The 15408-nt window shown below is 29.5% G+C and overlaps 1 protein-coding gene across 3 annotated transcripts; it reads left to right on the top strand.

The window, feature by feature from the left end:
* The first annotated feature begins 9543 nt into the window (after nt 1-9543).
* LOC101210546 (shikimate kinase, chloroplastic) lies at nt 9544-15142 on the top strand. 3 transcript variants are annotated; one of them, XM_011651080.2, is made up of 13 exons: nt 9544-9698; nt 9785-9901; nt 10144-10422; nt 11470-11522; nt 11711-11765; nt 11845-11917; nt 12320-12404; nt 13138-13220; nt 13311-13440; nt 13693-13771; nt 14120-14184; nt 14330-14417; nt 14538-15142. In XM_011651080.2, exons 3-12 carry the CDS (start codon nt 10194-10196, stop codon nt 14384-14386), a joined length of 909 nt encoding a protein of 302 aa, XP_011649382.1. In that variant the 5' UTR covers nt 9544-9698; nt 9785-9901; nt 10144-10193; the 3' UTR covers nt 14387-14417; nt 14538-15142.
* The last annotated feature ends 266 nt before the right edge of the window (nt 15143-15408 follow it).

Genomic DNA, 15408 nt, shown 5'->3' with positions numbered 1-15408 from the left:
CTTCTCTATAGATAGAGTAAGTAGAGAAATTGCTCTCTTAAGGGTTGATTCTAGGGCTTGAACAATGTGGCGCCACACCCTCTCTTGGCCCGAGAGGAGTTTCGTTATAGTGGGACTATAACTATTGTTCATTAGAGGAATTAGTGGTACTTAAGGAGTTAGATGTAACTACGGGGCAAAACGGTAATTTTTGGACAAAAATATATCTACAGTAAGAAGAGTGCAACTATTGGTCTTTAGTGGAATGACTGATAATTAATGAATAATGATTAATTTAATTAAAGAGTTTAATTAATTGATCTCACATCATTGGAGCTTTAATCTGTAGGTCCATAAGGTCTCATTGTTAGCTCAATAAAGATAAATGAGAATCAAATTTATTTTGGTTTAATTTGAATCCTTCAAATTGATTAAAGGGAATAAATTGTATATGATACAATTAATATAATGTATTTGATACATTATAATGTTATGAGAGAAGTTAATATTTGAATATGATTCAAATAATAATAATATGGATTCGATTCGTATTAGAACTATAGATCATATGAGAAGATCTAAACCATTGGTTATATTATATATGATATAATATAAAATTAATATTATATGAGATATAATATTAAATTAATATTATATAAGATATAATATAATTTGAATTTATATTATATTAATATTAATATTAATTCAAATAAAGGAGTGAGTTATTCTAATGGGAGAGGGAGGAAGTTATTTTTTATAACTTCCCTCTCCATCTCTTTTGGTTAAGATATAGAAGGGAGGTGAAATTTTAAAAGAGAACTATCTCTTGAAAAGATAGAAAAAGTATTTGCAAATTATTTTCCCTTTAAAACAAAAACACAGAAGCTCCACATCTCTCTGTGTATTTTTTATCTTGATGATAACAAGGAAGATTTTGTGGGGTTGCTCGTGCTGTTCATTTGAGACTTCTTGGGAGGTTCTACAAAGGTTAGTTTTTTTTCTCCTTATCCTCCATAGGAGCATGTTTAGGTGTTTTCTATGTGTTTCAAATTGAAATTCTTTTGCACGGCGTTCACACGCTTCCGCTATGAGAATTCAATTCCTTCATGATACACCTTATACACTACAGATACGTTTAGTATTCTTCACTGATACAATTGATTGATTAAATGCACTTGATATGCTTGAAGTCCTACTTATACACTTGATATACTATTGATATACACATGTAAACTTGATTCATATATTTGATAGTGATTCACTTTACTGATATGTTTTAACAATATATTGTTGATATACTTGATAATGATACACTTAGTTACATTAGAACTGCATAAAATTTAAAAAAACCAAAATCACGTAGTAAGTGTATTAACCAACTAATACATATAATATAAGTATATCACAACATTGATATACGAAAGTGAGACAAAGTAAAACAAAAAAATTAATGTAAAAAAATAAAACAAAATAATTTAGAATCAGGATCAACTCAAAATATACATTGAAGAAAGTAAAAAAAAATCACAAATGAAGTTAAATTACTTCGATCAACAACCATTGTATTATATTTCATATTGCAATTATTGTACTATTGATATTTTAAAATTAAGATTAAGAAAAAAAGAATAAATAATTTTTCTAGTATAAAAATAAACAAATAATCATGGTCTTAAATAGTGAGAGAATAAACAAATAATGGGTAGGACATTAAAAAGAGGAAGATAAATAACTTATTGAATGATAGTTTAGGAATAATAACAAATTTAAGATGGAGAAGTGAAAACTTTGCCATATTTGTAAAATTCTAAAACATTGTGCAATAATTATAATATCATATTCTCAAAATGTTATCCTACGTAGTTTTCCTAAATTATAAGATACATAATAAACGTAATATAATATTTTTTAAAAAATAAATATTATTTATAATTAATGTGAATGCTAAAATGATGAAACAAAATTTTAAAATTTTGTTTAAGTAAATAAATGAAAATTTGAAACATCTGTATAAGATAATACCTAAAATGGGTGTTTTCTCCACCTATTTATTCAAATAACAACTACAATCTTAAGGCCACTAAAGTTTAACATATAGCTTCAAAATCCATTTCCTATTAATATTCCTAAGAAATGCATGTTTCTAGTAATAAATGAGATATGTAAATAACTTTGTTAATTTATATCCTAAACTTCAAAAGAGTGAAGATTTCAAAAACTAGTAATTTTAATCACAATCTTTTATCAGATTTTAAACTATTTTCTAATATAACTAAATCAATTAAAACATTTATAGTTTAGTAAAATTTCAATATTTATTATTAATAGATTTTAAATTTTACAATATTTATAAATACTTTTATCATTTGAAATAATTTCTCTTTTCTTGAAACTATTAATCCATAATCTTAGGTCATTACATTATTATAACATTTCATTAAATATGTGGGTTTGTTAGAGACCACAATCATTTGCACCACAAGTTAGAGATAACGGTCGTAATATCTTGAGTTTATAAGTAAAACATAAACGAATCAAACCACATTTAAATTAAAAATAAAAAAAATCAAAAGTTACTATGTTTATGAACTCTAAAGTTTAAACATTTGACCTAGAGATCAAAGCCAATTACTTGTAAATTAGTTTGTGTTCTTAACAATTGTTTATAACTTGTTTGTTGCTTAAAATGAAAAAAAATACAATCATTCCACCTCAACTATACTCATCCATAATTGTTAAAAGAAAAAAATAAAACTATTTACAAAATATAAAAAATAAAGAATGAATTTGGTTATATTTTGTAAATAGTTTAAATATTTTATCAATATGATTGATTATCGACACTTTAATAACAATAACAATAAAATTTTTCATTAAGACCATGTGATTAGGTAAAATTGCCAATCTTGAATTATACTATGCTATACTACACTCAAAGTGGTTATTAATTTAAAAAGAAATTCATATTTTTTAAACAATATATAATAAATAATATTAGTTGGACTTATGAGCTGAGTGTTTGATTATGAAGTACTTTTTTCTATTCAATATTTAAGCTAATTAATGTTGTGTAGCTGAGGACCATATTAATAAAATATGCATTTTCAAAAATACAAATGTGGACCATACTAAAACTTTATATTAAAAATATATAATTTTATTTTAAATTAAAAAAATATAGAAAATTTAACGCATCAAAACAAATATTTTACTTAACACACGTTATAATAAAACTTTCCGATTGTGGTGGTAAAAATAGTAAAAAAAATTACGACAATAAGACTCGTTTTATTATATTTTTCAAATTGTAAAAATATAAAATTTAAAAGCAGATAATCATCCGATAGTCGTCTGATAGCCATTTGATACTATTAATTACTTATCATATTTGTCATATTCACCATATGCAATGAGCTATTTTTTAATTACTTATCATATTTGTCATAAAATTTACAAAAGTACGCTTCCACTTTTCTATATTCTTCTTTCTAATTACCAACTTTATCCACCTTTTACTTCCTCTTTTGTTTTCACTTTGTATCCAACCATGGTTGATGTTTGTTAAATGTTTCAATCGATTTTGATATTTGATGAGTAAAATTTGGTTGGTTTTCATCGACCTATTTAACATTTTAAAAACATTTATGAAATTTGTCTATTTAGAAGGCTTTAATACTGACCAACTAACTTCAATTCAAGTTGGAAAGTAACGAAGGTGTATCCATGTTCAAGATAGAATTCAGTGTTATCTGATGAATTTTTTTGTTGTTATTGTTTACTTAGGGTTATGAATTTTTCACTTTGCTTGTTACCATTATTGTTTGATCTTAATGAAAACACAACATCAGTAATTATAAATGTGACATATTTATGATTATCATTCTAAAACAGTAAAAATAGGTCATACACCATTTTTAAATGCAATCAAATTCTTTCATTCCTTAATCAGTTTGCATATTTTGATTATAAATTTGGAGGCATGACTCATAGTTTATTATAACGTGTGAACATCGGCAAACAAATGAAATCAAATGACACTTACATTTTAGAATGTAGCTTGAAATCAAATTTGTTAGAACAAGAATTTTGAGAGTTTACTCGCAAAGTTTGAACTTGAAAAAAAAAACCATGTTTGAAGTAGAATGTTCCCAAGTCTAAAACTAAAAGAAAAAAAAATTGCCCTTATGAAACACTAATGAATTCTTAGTTTGGGTAATTTATTTCTCTATTTTTTTTCTTCCATTGGCCTATTTTGTTATCTTACTTTTGTAGTTGATGTGTTTGTAATTTGTGTGGTAGAACCCCTCACACATAACATGGGATTAATGTTTCTAAAGACGTCTAAATGATAAACATTTAATTTATGTAAGAAATTTGTCCACAAACATTATTCACTAAAAAATAAATTATATAATGATAATGACTAGTGCAATAAGTTTGAAAAAAATAAAAGATAGAAAAAGTGTTTTTTTTTTTTTTTTGTTTTGCAAGATGGTGAGAGGATAATTAAAAACAAAAACATGTTGAACGTAAGTTAAACGTGAAGGTGATTGGTTTTAATTGAGTGAACTTATAGGACAGAAGATGAACTTATGTCCTGTATAGAACTGTCATGCTTTATATAAAATATATAGATATGGTTAAAACTAGAGTTTCTTTCATCCTTTTAAGAAAAAGAATTGAAATACTTCTCCTATTTTTTTTAGGAATAAGACTCTTGAGAGTTAAATCAGGTCACATGCAAAGAAACGCCATAGAGGCATATCGAGAATAAGTTTTAAAGAATGGAAAAGGTTGACATCGGCTTTGGCTTCCGAGCTGAGATAGACCAATTTGAGCTGACTGACTCAATTGTTTGTCATTTTGTAATTTTGCATCCGAAAGAAAGGTAAGTTTTGGTGCATTAATTTTTGAGTTGAGGGTTCAATTATTTCTTCGCCTTCTCATTTTTGGCACCTATCAAAATGAGAGGGGGCTAAGTAGGCTTTAACCTAGCTCGACCTTTTGTGGACCAATTGGATCACAACCTGGACCATTTAGGATGAATAAGACTTTTTAGATTTAATCTTCGTATCCAAAATTATCCACGACAAAAACCTAACAATTTAATTTATGTCAATACTTGCAACAAAAAGCAGGCAAGTGCACATGTTTTTGTAAAACATATATTAACAATGAAGCTGCAAAAGACCCATAAGTAGAAACTTACATTTGGTTAGATTTTTTAGACGACCCTTCAACTTCTCTTCTCATCGATGAAAGAAATATATCTAACTCTTTCCTCCCCAAATGGCCAAAAATTGATGAACATTGTCCAAATTTTTTGTTTAAGGTCACCCAACTGCATGATTAGTTTTATGGAATAACATCACATAATTATTAGAATTTGTGGATAAATAATAAATCAATTATCATCTTCCTTATTCCATGACTCTATTTTTAGTCCTAAGTCTGTGACTAAAAAAAATGTCATGAATTTAAAAAAATCCAAAAAATTCCATTTTTTTCCCGCATAAACCCTAAACTCTGAATAATTTTTTGACTCATTTTTCAGTCTCTTCTTTAATGTTGCTACTGATCAAGAGTCATAGAACGTACATTTTGTTTTCAGGTGTAAAAAGATTGCAGTATCATATATATTGTTGGGAGATTGTGGAGGGTAACCTTCATTCTTCTCAATTATATAATAGGCCTCCTTATTCAAGAATAAAATTTCCTTGGAATAAGTCTCATGAACATCTTTAAAAAAATGGCGTGACTACCATTTTTGCAACAACATGAACCTCTTCATTTGCAAGTTATTGTCAAACAAAATGAGTTAGCTTCTTTACTTTCTATAATAATTCTAGTTCCTCTCTTCGTTGGATTTCATTTAAAATACATTTTTGTTTTGTGAGTAATTATTTGATGGTGTTAATGGATCCAACATCATTCTTAGAAGTTATTGATATCTGACATTTTTGTGATTCGAATCTCTACAATCCATTGTTATATATAAAAAAAGAAAGTGTTGGAGCCGAACCATGTGGTGAAGCAACAATTTGAAGTTCGTATTTTGAACTCCTACAGAATGGTGGCAATGTGCGTGCGTATGTGGAGATCTCCTCTCTAAAACATGAGTGGTACCCTTTAGGGTTCAAACCCACAACATAAGTTAGAGGTGTACCTTTCACTTTGTTTTCTTAGCTAGATGTGAATCTCAACCTGGAATAAATTATTAAGATATCATTTCCAAACAAAATTTTCATAAAAAAAAAGGAAGAAATTAATATATAACAAGCAATTAAAGTAGCATTGTATTTCCTACGACTCAACGTTGATAATTCTCATTTTTATGCATCGTTGTCATAGCAACTGGTTGATAGTGAATGAATTAAAGTGACACATTTAATATAGCAAAATGACACAATTACCCCCATTTTCTTTTGTTACTTTTCTAGATTCTCTCTCCTTGTCCCCTTTCTTCTTATCCAACAAATTTAAGGGCAAATTTGTCTATTAAGGCAACTTTAAGGGTAAACAATAAAGTTATTTACTCATAAAAATAAAAATAAAAAATAAAAAATAAAGTTAAAGCGGAAAATACCATCACACGATTACAGCTGTTTTTTTTACGTAACACGAACTTATTAGGTTTATCATTATTAAAGTTATTACGCAAGAAGAAACCATCATATGAGTACTTCGTTTTCTAACGTATCAACAAACTTACATTTTTTATAGTAACAATCTCCATTTTACTCCTTAACGATACAACAACGTTAACTTGTAAGAAAAAAATGAAAAAGAAAACAAGCATTAAAGATTTTATCACAAAATAGATATTTTTGTTTGAAACTTGTACAACCTGAATCACAAAATGAAGAACAGTTCTCAAGATTATTTATCAAACATATATTGGTTGAAGTAAGTGAATTTAAATAATGATTTAATGTAGTAGTACAAGGATAAAGTTGTAATTTGAATTGAAAAAGAAAAGAAAAGATATTTAATAGGTGAGTTGACATGTTAGGTTATGAAGTTGGGTATGTGAAGAAAGGAGTGGAATGGAAAAAAGATATGAGTGTTGTTGTTTGAACACTTAACACCGACCACACAAGAAGAAGATGGGTAGATAAGAGAGAAATGGTGGTGGGGTGTGCTTGTAAGAACTTGTACTATTGTTGATTGTATTGGAATCTTCTCAACTATTTATATCAAACCCACTTTTTTATATCTAATTTTGTGCACTATCTAAGAGAGAATACCAAAAATAAGGTATTAAAAAGTACAATAATCAACATAAATGGAGCTCAAATAATGTACATTATCTGAGGTTATTTAATTTTGAAAGAACGAGATTAAGCCAGGTGTGATAATACAATTATAGGGTTATATATATATATATTTGCTGTTAAGGAAAAAGGAAAGAGTTAACAAAAAAAAAGAGTGATTATGAAAGTGTCCTGTGTTGTAAGGAAGAAGATAGATGATGATGATGATGATGATGAAATGAGGGGAAGGGAAAGAAGCATAAGGATGATGGTCTGGTCCATGAGGAGCAAAGCAATCCAGTCGTCAAATCAAATCCTCCAAAACCACTTTTTTAAAAAGCAGAATTGCTAGGAAATTTTAACTGGGGTCCACGTCGGATTTTAAAAAAAGAAAAACATATATTTTCATTGCCAACTCCTTTTTTCTCTTTCTCACCAACCCTACGCCACGTCATAGTTACGACTCAAGGTTATCCACTAGAATCACCTACCCACGTCCTCACACTCACCACATCTCCACATCACCACATCACCACATCACTTCAACTTCTTCCCTCACATCGCAACCAATCCTACCCTTTGCTTTAAGGTTTTACACACATTTCCAAATCTACCCTTTCAAAATAACACGTTTCAGAATTAAATTGCTTACAGCAGATTAAATGGTTTTTTTTTTTTCTTTACTAATTTTCATAGTACAACAATTATTAAAAATAAACATTCAACCTTCTACTTTTCAAAATATATTAATTTGTTTATAAATAAGTTTGATTTAATGATATTTAAGTAAGAGAAAACTATAGAATCTAAAATTTTTCTATAATTTGTAAATATTTCAATTTATCTATTTTGCTATTTTTTAAAAATATATCTATCTTTTAAGTAATTTAAATTTTGTTTTATACATTTTCAAATTTATTACGTTTAAAAAATGTCATTTTTGTCTATATTTTGTTTTGGAGTTTGTAGCGGTGTGATTCTGAAAATAATATTTTTTTATTCACAGTGCATTCAAAATTTGAAATTGAAGTTTTAAATATATTATTTTATGTTAATTTTTAGTACATGCATTCTCACTAAATTATAAATATATTTAGTCCCACTTTTAGTTTGTTTTTTAAAAATTTATTAGTTGTTAGCATTTAAAATAAAATTTGAAAACATGAAATTTACCGCTCTTATTACTATTAATTCGATCAATAAATTAATTAATTTTAACTGAAGTTAAAATTTGCTCATCTAAGTTTAAAAGGCAATGTGTGTGTTTTTGTTGACCACCATGAATTTGTTTGATTGCTTGATATATATATTTGTATCAAATCTCCTTCCATCCTTTGGATATTTGTCTACCAAATGCTCGAAAGGTAGTTAGGTTTTTTTTTTTTTTTTAAACTATAGTTTATATACCAATATTTGGAGGGGTGAGTCAACCAGACATTCATTGCCGCACATACTTCGATCCTAAGTTAAAAAGTGAAAGATTATGAAAACATTGATTTGCAAAAGATAAAACCTAAATATCGTTGTTATATTTTTAAATAAGTCGACTCATTTTATTACATTTGTGAGATATCTTTTATTGATGAATACACCTATTATGATCACATACTATAAAATGAAGTACTTATTAACTTCGTATTATGTTCACATAATTGGAAATATTTTTATTATAGGGAATTTCTTCCTATCACAAAAACATTTAGAAATAAAATAGCTTATAACACATTATTTTTTTGCATATTACAAATATGACAAATATAACAAGTAATTAGTGGTATTAAACGAATATCAGAATATTATAAGATTTTAAATTTGCTACTTTTTGCAAATTAAAAATGTAGTGACATCAATCTTATTTTCATAATTTTTTTTCGCAAACGTCCTTTTTTTTATCACATAAATATAAAAAGGTTTGAAATCACTTAATTTACACAAAACGCATTTTCTTAAATTTAAGTATGAAAAAAAATGTAGTAAACAAAAAATTCAACTTTAACCTTTTCTTATTTATTTAAGTTATTGGTATGATTATAAAAAATGAAGTGTAAAAGAAATACATTCAAATTTCGTTCTAAATTAAAATATAAAAAATGTAATGAAAAAGAAAAAGAATGAAAAAGTTTCTAACATTTAGATACTAATAAATAATAATTATTTGTTTTTTATAATTATAAAAAAATGAAATAAAACAAAACGTGACGAAATTCTTTAATTTTATTAAAGTATAACAAATATAACTAAAAATGAAAAAAAAAAAGAAAAAAAGAAAAATTGTATGTAAATATTTTCACTTGTTGCCGTTATTGACCAAGGCGGGGAAGTAGCGATGACTCATGGGGGTTGGTAAGAGCCAATTTTGAATACATGAATTAAATTTGATTAAACAAATAATAATAACAAAAGCCCCACTGTCAAGGCATCGCATCTCTATGCCTTCAAAGTCCAAATTCCATCGCCAATCCGAAGGTAAAACATTTTTATTTTTAAATTCCCCTATACACAAATATATATCAAATATCATCATCACATAAGCTCCAGCGACCAAGTTTCAGGTATCGGAGCTGAGAAAGACGGAGGCATTGCCAACCGGAGGAGTATTCTGAGATAAATCCCAGCTCCAAATTCTTACCTCTGTTCATCCTCTTCATATCATCGAATTCCGTCTTTCAGTACGCCTCATTTTGCCTTTATTATAGCAAGTTTTCCATCCGTTTCGGATTTATCAGTTTTGAGTCATTCCTTTCCGTTTCGGATTTGTTCTGTTTTTCATTCTGCTTTTTTGTAACTTAAAATTAGGTTGTGTGTGTGTTTTTAAATTTTACGGTACCTGTTTTATTTGGTTGTTGTTGTTGTTTTTGTTTTTGAAGATGAATGGACTGAGAATCTAACGTGATGATCTTCGGGTTTGCAGTGGTGTGAAATTCTTATTTGTTTTTGAAATTTGGAGAAATTTGAGCTGCTATGCCAGTAAGTATGGAGACTACGGTAACGCAGCAGTTGCAGTTTTCGCCATGGATTCACTCGAAGAGTATTTCTGCAAAATCGAAGGGTTCGCTGCATTTCCCTAGGAGATTAGCGGAGCAGGATGTATTGCAGGCCCCATTTTCATTCGATTTACGAGTGTCGAGACATTCAAATCATCGGAGAACCGTCGCTTTGAAAATCTCCTGTTCTTATAATAACTCTTCAGGTTTGGTATTAGCGATCTATTACTGATATATTCAATTTTCTCTACTTCAAGCTAATGAAATGAGATTACCTGTTAATTCGATGGTATTTTGTGGAATTATGTTTGTATTTGGTAAGAGTCATTTCTAGCTTAGCTCCTAGAATTTTGATTAGCATTTACTTGTGAAAATTTCTTTAATTCAGATTATCTACGTCATTGGAACCCCAATAATTCATGAAGTTCCTCATCTTTACCCATTCTAAAAATTAATGTTTCTTCACTTGTTAGAATTTTCTTGATATACTTAAACATCTTAGAATCACTTGTTAAATGTGTTTTAAAATGACAATTTTCATTTCAACCTGTTACCTTTTCTCCCAGTTGCTTCCACCGTGAAGACACATCTAGTTGCTTTAAGATCTTTTTAGATGGGTGAGTCTAGAATTCGTGGAATAAGGAATCTTTTGAAAATATAGATCAGGAGTCTGAGTCTGATCAGTCCGATGCCTGAAGTAAGAGCCATAAAAACATTTTTCTTTCCTTTGAAACTATCCTATTGATTGGTTCCTGCCCAGAATGAGAGTTTCGTGAAATTTCCCTAATCATCAGCTTGAGTTTGATCCATTCTCCTCATTTCTTCCTGCATAGATACTATATTTGCAAAACTAATAATTTCTAAAGAAGATAAAAAAGATCAAAAATAGAGAACAGGGTAATCGTCTTTTATGAACTTAAGATGTTAGGCCGACTGGGATATCTTCTATATTGTTGGGGATTTTGGGTGAGAGAACTAACATAATCTTCAGAGGACATAAGAATTTCTTTTGGCAATCCTGTGGTCCCTTGCTAGATTCTCTGTTTCGCTTTGGGCCTCTGTTTCTAAGCTCTTTTGTTACTATTAGCTTGGTCTTATTTCTCTTGATTGAAACTCCTTGTAGGTCGGCTCTTTTTTATGACATTTTTCTTTTTGTATGTTTGTGTACTCTTTCATTTTTTTCCATGAAAGTCGAGTTTTTCAGGGAAAAAAAAAACATTTTTGATAAAATTTTCAATTTTTGTGTTTCTCAGTGTTGGAATCTGGAAACCATTGTGCTTCTGTTGATGAGACTTTGGCTATACAGGTAAGGGTTTCCCAATCCCACCTTTTCATTATCATTTTACTTGGCTTTCCATCGCTTTCCTGCCTTCTGTGATTGTGGAGCCTCTTACTTTTCCTTTTCCCTGCTTTTTGCTAAAAGGGGGACAAAAGTTGTCCTATTAGTTGTTTAGCATACTTTCATCTCTTTGCTCACTGGTCATAAAATTCCAGAGGAAGTCCCGGGAGATTGAGTCATATTTAAATGGGCGCTGTATATATCTTGTTGGTGAGTTTCTTTCTTGGAGTTCATCATTACTCTTGAGCTTATGCAGTTAGATATTTAAAATCTTATATATGAAATGCAGGAATGATGGGCTCCGGGAAAACAACTGTGGGAAAAGTCTTGTCAAATGCACTTGGTTACTCCTTTTCGGATAGGTTTGTTTCATAGCTGTTAATGAATTTACTAACTTTCGACAAAATTCTTCCACTCTTAGTTACATCTTGATTCCATAGCAAGGGAAATGTCTACTTTCTTTAGGTTTTATAATTAAATTTAACTTCCAAGGTCTATTGAAAAGCAAAAGCTGCGTAACATGCAGCTGACGTACATTATCATTGAAGCTGCAACAGGAGGAGAAAAATAACTAGATCCGGTTCCTAATTTTATTCCCATCTATAAATGAGAGAAAATAACTGTTGACCTAGGTTTTTATGCTAAAGCTATGATATCTGGCATCTGTATTGAATTTTGCTACTCTATGCATCAGCACGTACTATCATTTGATGAGACATTTCCATGCTGATCTCTTGTGCTATTTCATGTTTTGGATGCCACAGTGATTCATTGGTGGAACAAGACATGGGAATTTCTGTAGCCGAAGTTTTCAAGGTCTATGGGGAGGACTTCTTTAGAGAAAGGGAGGTCAGTCTTGATGCATAACTGCCAAATCATTTTTCACATCTTGACATTATTTATGTTGCATGTTCACTGTCATGTTCAAAGTTTATGTTGCATGTTCATTATTATGCTTACCTTTCTCTCTCATTTTCTCAAGTGTTTTATTATCTTGTCAAGCGTTTTAGCTGTTAGGTTTTATATCAGAACATGGATCTTGGTCGGGCTGCTCCTCTCTTCAGTGATGAGGATATTTCAACTGTTTGTCTCCAATATACATTTGAATTTGTACTTCAGAGTACTTTTTAAAGTGTTATATATAGTATCTAGAATTGACCAAAGTGATCTTATTGGAGATTTTCCTTTTTGTAGTTAAAGCGATTAGAGATTTTCATCTTTTATTGTTTAAGGGATTTGGTTCTTGCTTGAACCAAAACCTCATATATTAGCCTCGAAGGTCAAAGTTAATATCATTCCAATAATGATAATACCGTGAAAAGGTCGTTACTTTGGTTTTTTTTTTCCCCTTCTTAAAGATAATACCGTGAAAAGGTCGTTATCACTTGCTAATAATAATTTCAACATGTTCACTGGGCCATGAAATTTTTCCGTAGACTCAGAACGTGTAATGTTTCACATTTCTCCCTCTTGAAATGTTGTTAGCACAAGACAAGCTCTATTTTATGCATATATGAAGTCCAAAGCCGAACTTTAGCTGATTAACATACCAGTGAACCTAAACGTATCTTGATTCCTGCAGACGGAAGCATTGAGGAAGTTATCTTTGATGCGCCAGTTTGTTATTTCCACAGGCGGAGGTGCTGTAACGAGATCGATAAACTGGTAAGAAGACAGACTAGTTGAATACAAGTGTTTCATTTCAAATTCGCTTTCAGTATCATCTGACAGAGTGAACTATTTCTAACTTTTCAGGAAATATATGCATAAAGGCATCAGTGTTTGGTTGGATGTGCCTTTGGAAGCCTTGGTTAAGAGAATTTCAGCTGTAGGAACCAATTCTCGTCCCCTTTTGCATCATGATTCAAATGATGCATACTCAAAGGTATTTTTTTTCACTGTTTGTTTCCCTTTATTCATAAATTTGATCTTCCAGGTTTCTGCGAAATAATGTCCAATAAAACAAACGTTTTAAAATTAATTATGTTGAAGTTATTTTACACAAAACATACACATGAAATGTATGATTTTACAGAGTTTCTGTTTTCTCCTGACAACATAATAAGTAATAACCCTTAAAGATTAGTTTTAAAATTGACTCTCGAATAAATATTTTTCTATTTCCTGTTATCTACAGACCCTCGTCCGTTTATCTACTCTTCTGGAAGAGAGGGGCGAAGCATATGCCAACGCTGAAGTCAAAGTTTCCTGCGAAAGTAAGACATCTCTCCGTGATATATTATTAATGTATTCTACCAACTTAATGTCAAAAACTCAATGGTTTTGGTTTTAATCTCATTCGACTACCGACCACTAAAGAGATGGATGCCATCTAGGAAGAGTTTGAAATGAATTTTAGGAGGTTAATTTTTCGCTTTAAGCAGCTTTGGCTTAGACACTTCATTAGTTTTTTTTTTTTTTTTTTTGCTATAGAAAATTGCTTTCATTTAAATCTCTTTTTTCAAATGCCATTCCGAACAATTAAGTATTATTGGGTGGTTCCTCCATTCCGTGAATCTAAAAGCTCAATACCAAATGACTTAATCTAATGTTATCCTATGCAGAAATTGCAGCCAAACTGGGTACTAAAGACGTATCGAATGTCACGCCTATGGCCATAGCAATCGAGGTCTATAACTATATCTATCATTCTCTGAATAAACATCATAACCTACACACTACACCACAATTAACTAAAGCCTTTTAGACAATGTGTCTTATTTTATTTCTATAACAATCTTTTCCTCACACTTGTTTATACCATGGAATCTCAGGCACTCGAAGAAATCGAGACCTTTTTGAAGAGAGAAGATGGTTATTGTGCATTTTGATGACCACAAAAAAGAAAAATGATTCATTTAGGTAATAATAGAAGCTTTCTTACTTCTCATAGCAGAAATGAAATGAAGTAGGTAGATGATCTTTTCATTTCATTTTGCTTATAGAGTTAATAATGTATATTTATTTTTCTTATGATTTCAGGTACATATGAATAACGGCAATGAGTGGAAACATAATCGATTCTTTCATTATTTCTGGATAATCTTCTTTATCAAGTATCAAGGCATGTTTCAGTTTCACTCAAGGCTGTCCCATTTCTTCTCTTGATCTCATAAGTGTGTTTGGTCTAGTGTAGAGTATTACATACAATGCATCATCTTAAAATGTTGGATGGTTATAAGTTTCGAAGCATATGGAGAAAAAAAAAACTAGACATTAGAGTTGTATTTGAAAGAGTTGTGGAATTCATCTAAGTTAAGAATTGAATGATATCATTCATTAAAGGTTATTATATTATTGAAATACCCCTAAATTAGATTCTTTTTCCTCTCTAAACTTCCAAAACTTCATTTTTATTATTTTTAAATTTTTAAGTGCTGGTTTGTGAGGTTGGTTACATTTGAGTGTGTACTATTCTAGTTTGTGTTTAGAAAATTTGTATTTGAAGTGCAAATTATCTCTATGTAGGAAGTTTGTATTTGGAACGTAAATTATTTTAGTTTGAGTCTGGAGTTTGTATTTAGATTGCTAGTTTGTATAATATTTTAATATCATATTTTGTAAATAAAAAGACTTAGTTCCACTAATTTTTAAGTCTTGATTTTTATTTTCATGTACGTTGCACGTGGATGCATGTTATCTTTGTACAAAAATGTATATGGAGGAGTGATAGTTTGCTAATTAAGCATAGTCCACCACAAAACATGGTCAACTTAGATGCATAATCTTAGATTATTATTCAAAAGCAATTAGGCAAGCGTTACTTCAGGGGATCTTGCAATACTAACTAAGATATTATATTAAATGAATTGAATTAAAATCTATAAATTATTGTAAAAGATTCCTTGTAAGA

The sequence above is a fragment of the Cucumis sativus genome, chromosome 2, assembly GCF_000004075.3.
Source record: "Cucumis sativus cultivar 9930 chromosome 2, Cucumber_9930_V3, whole genome shotgun sequence".
Taxonomy (NCBI): Eukaryota; Viridiplantae; Streptophyta; class Magnoliopsida; order Cucurbitales; family Cucurbitaceae; genus Cucumis; species Cucumis sativus.
The sequence above is the reverse complement of the archived record's forward strand: the minus strand, read 5'-3'. Positions and strand labels throughout refer to the sequence as shown.

Bases quoted from the DNA above. Each gene is read 5' to 3' on its own strand.
- LOC101210546 (XM_011651080.2), top strand. From the start codon at position 10,194: ATGCCAGTAAGTATGGAGACTACGGTAACGCAGCAGTTGCAGTTTTCG. The intron at 11,523-11,710 runs GTAAGGGTTTCC...ATAAAATTCCAG, and splicing joins ATGAGACTTTGGCTATACAG to AGGAAGTCCCGGGAGATTGA. The intron at 13,221-13,310 runs GTAAGAAGACAG...CTAACTTTTCAG, and splicing joins GTAACGAGATCGATAAACTG to GAAATATATGCATAAAGGCA.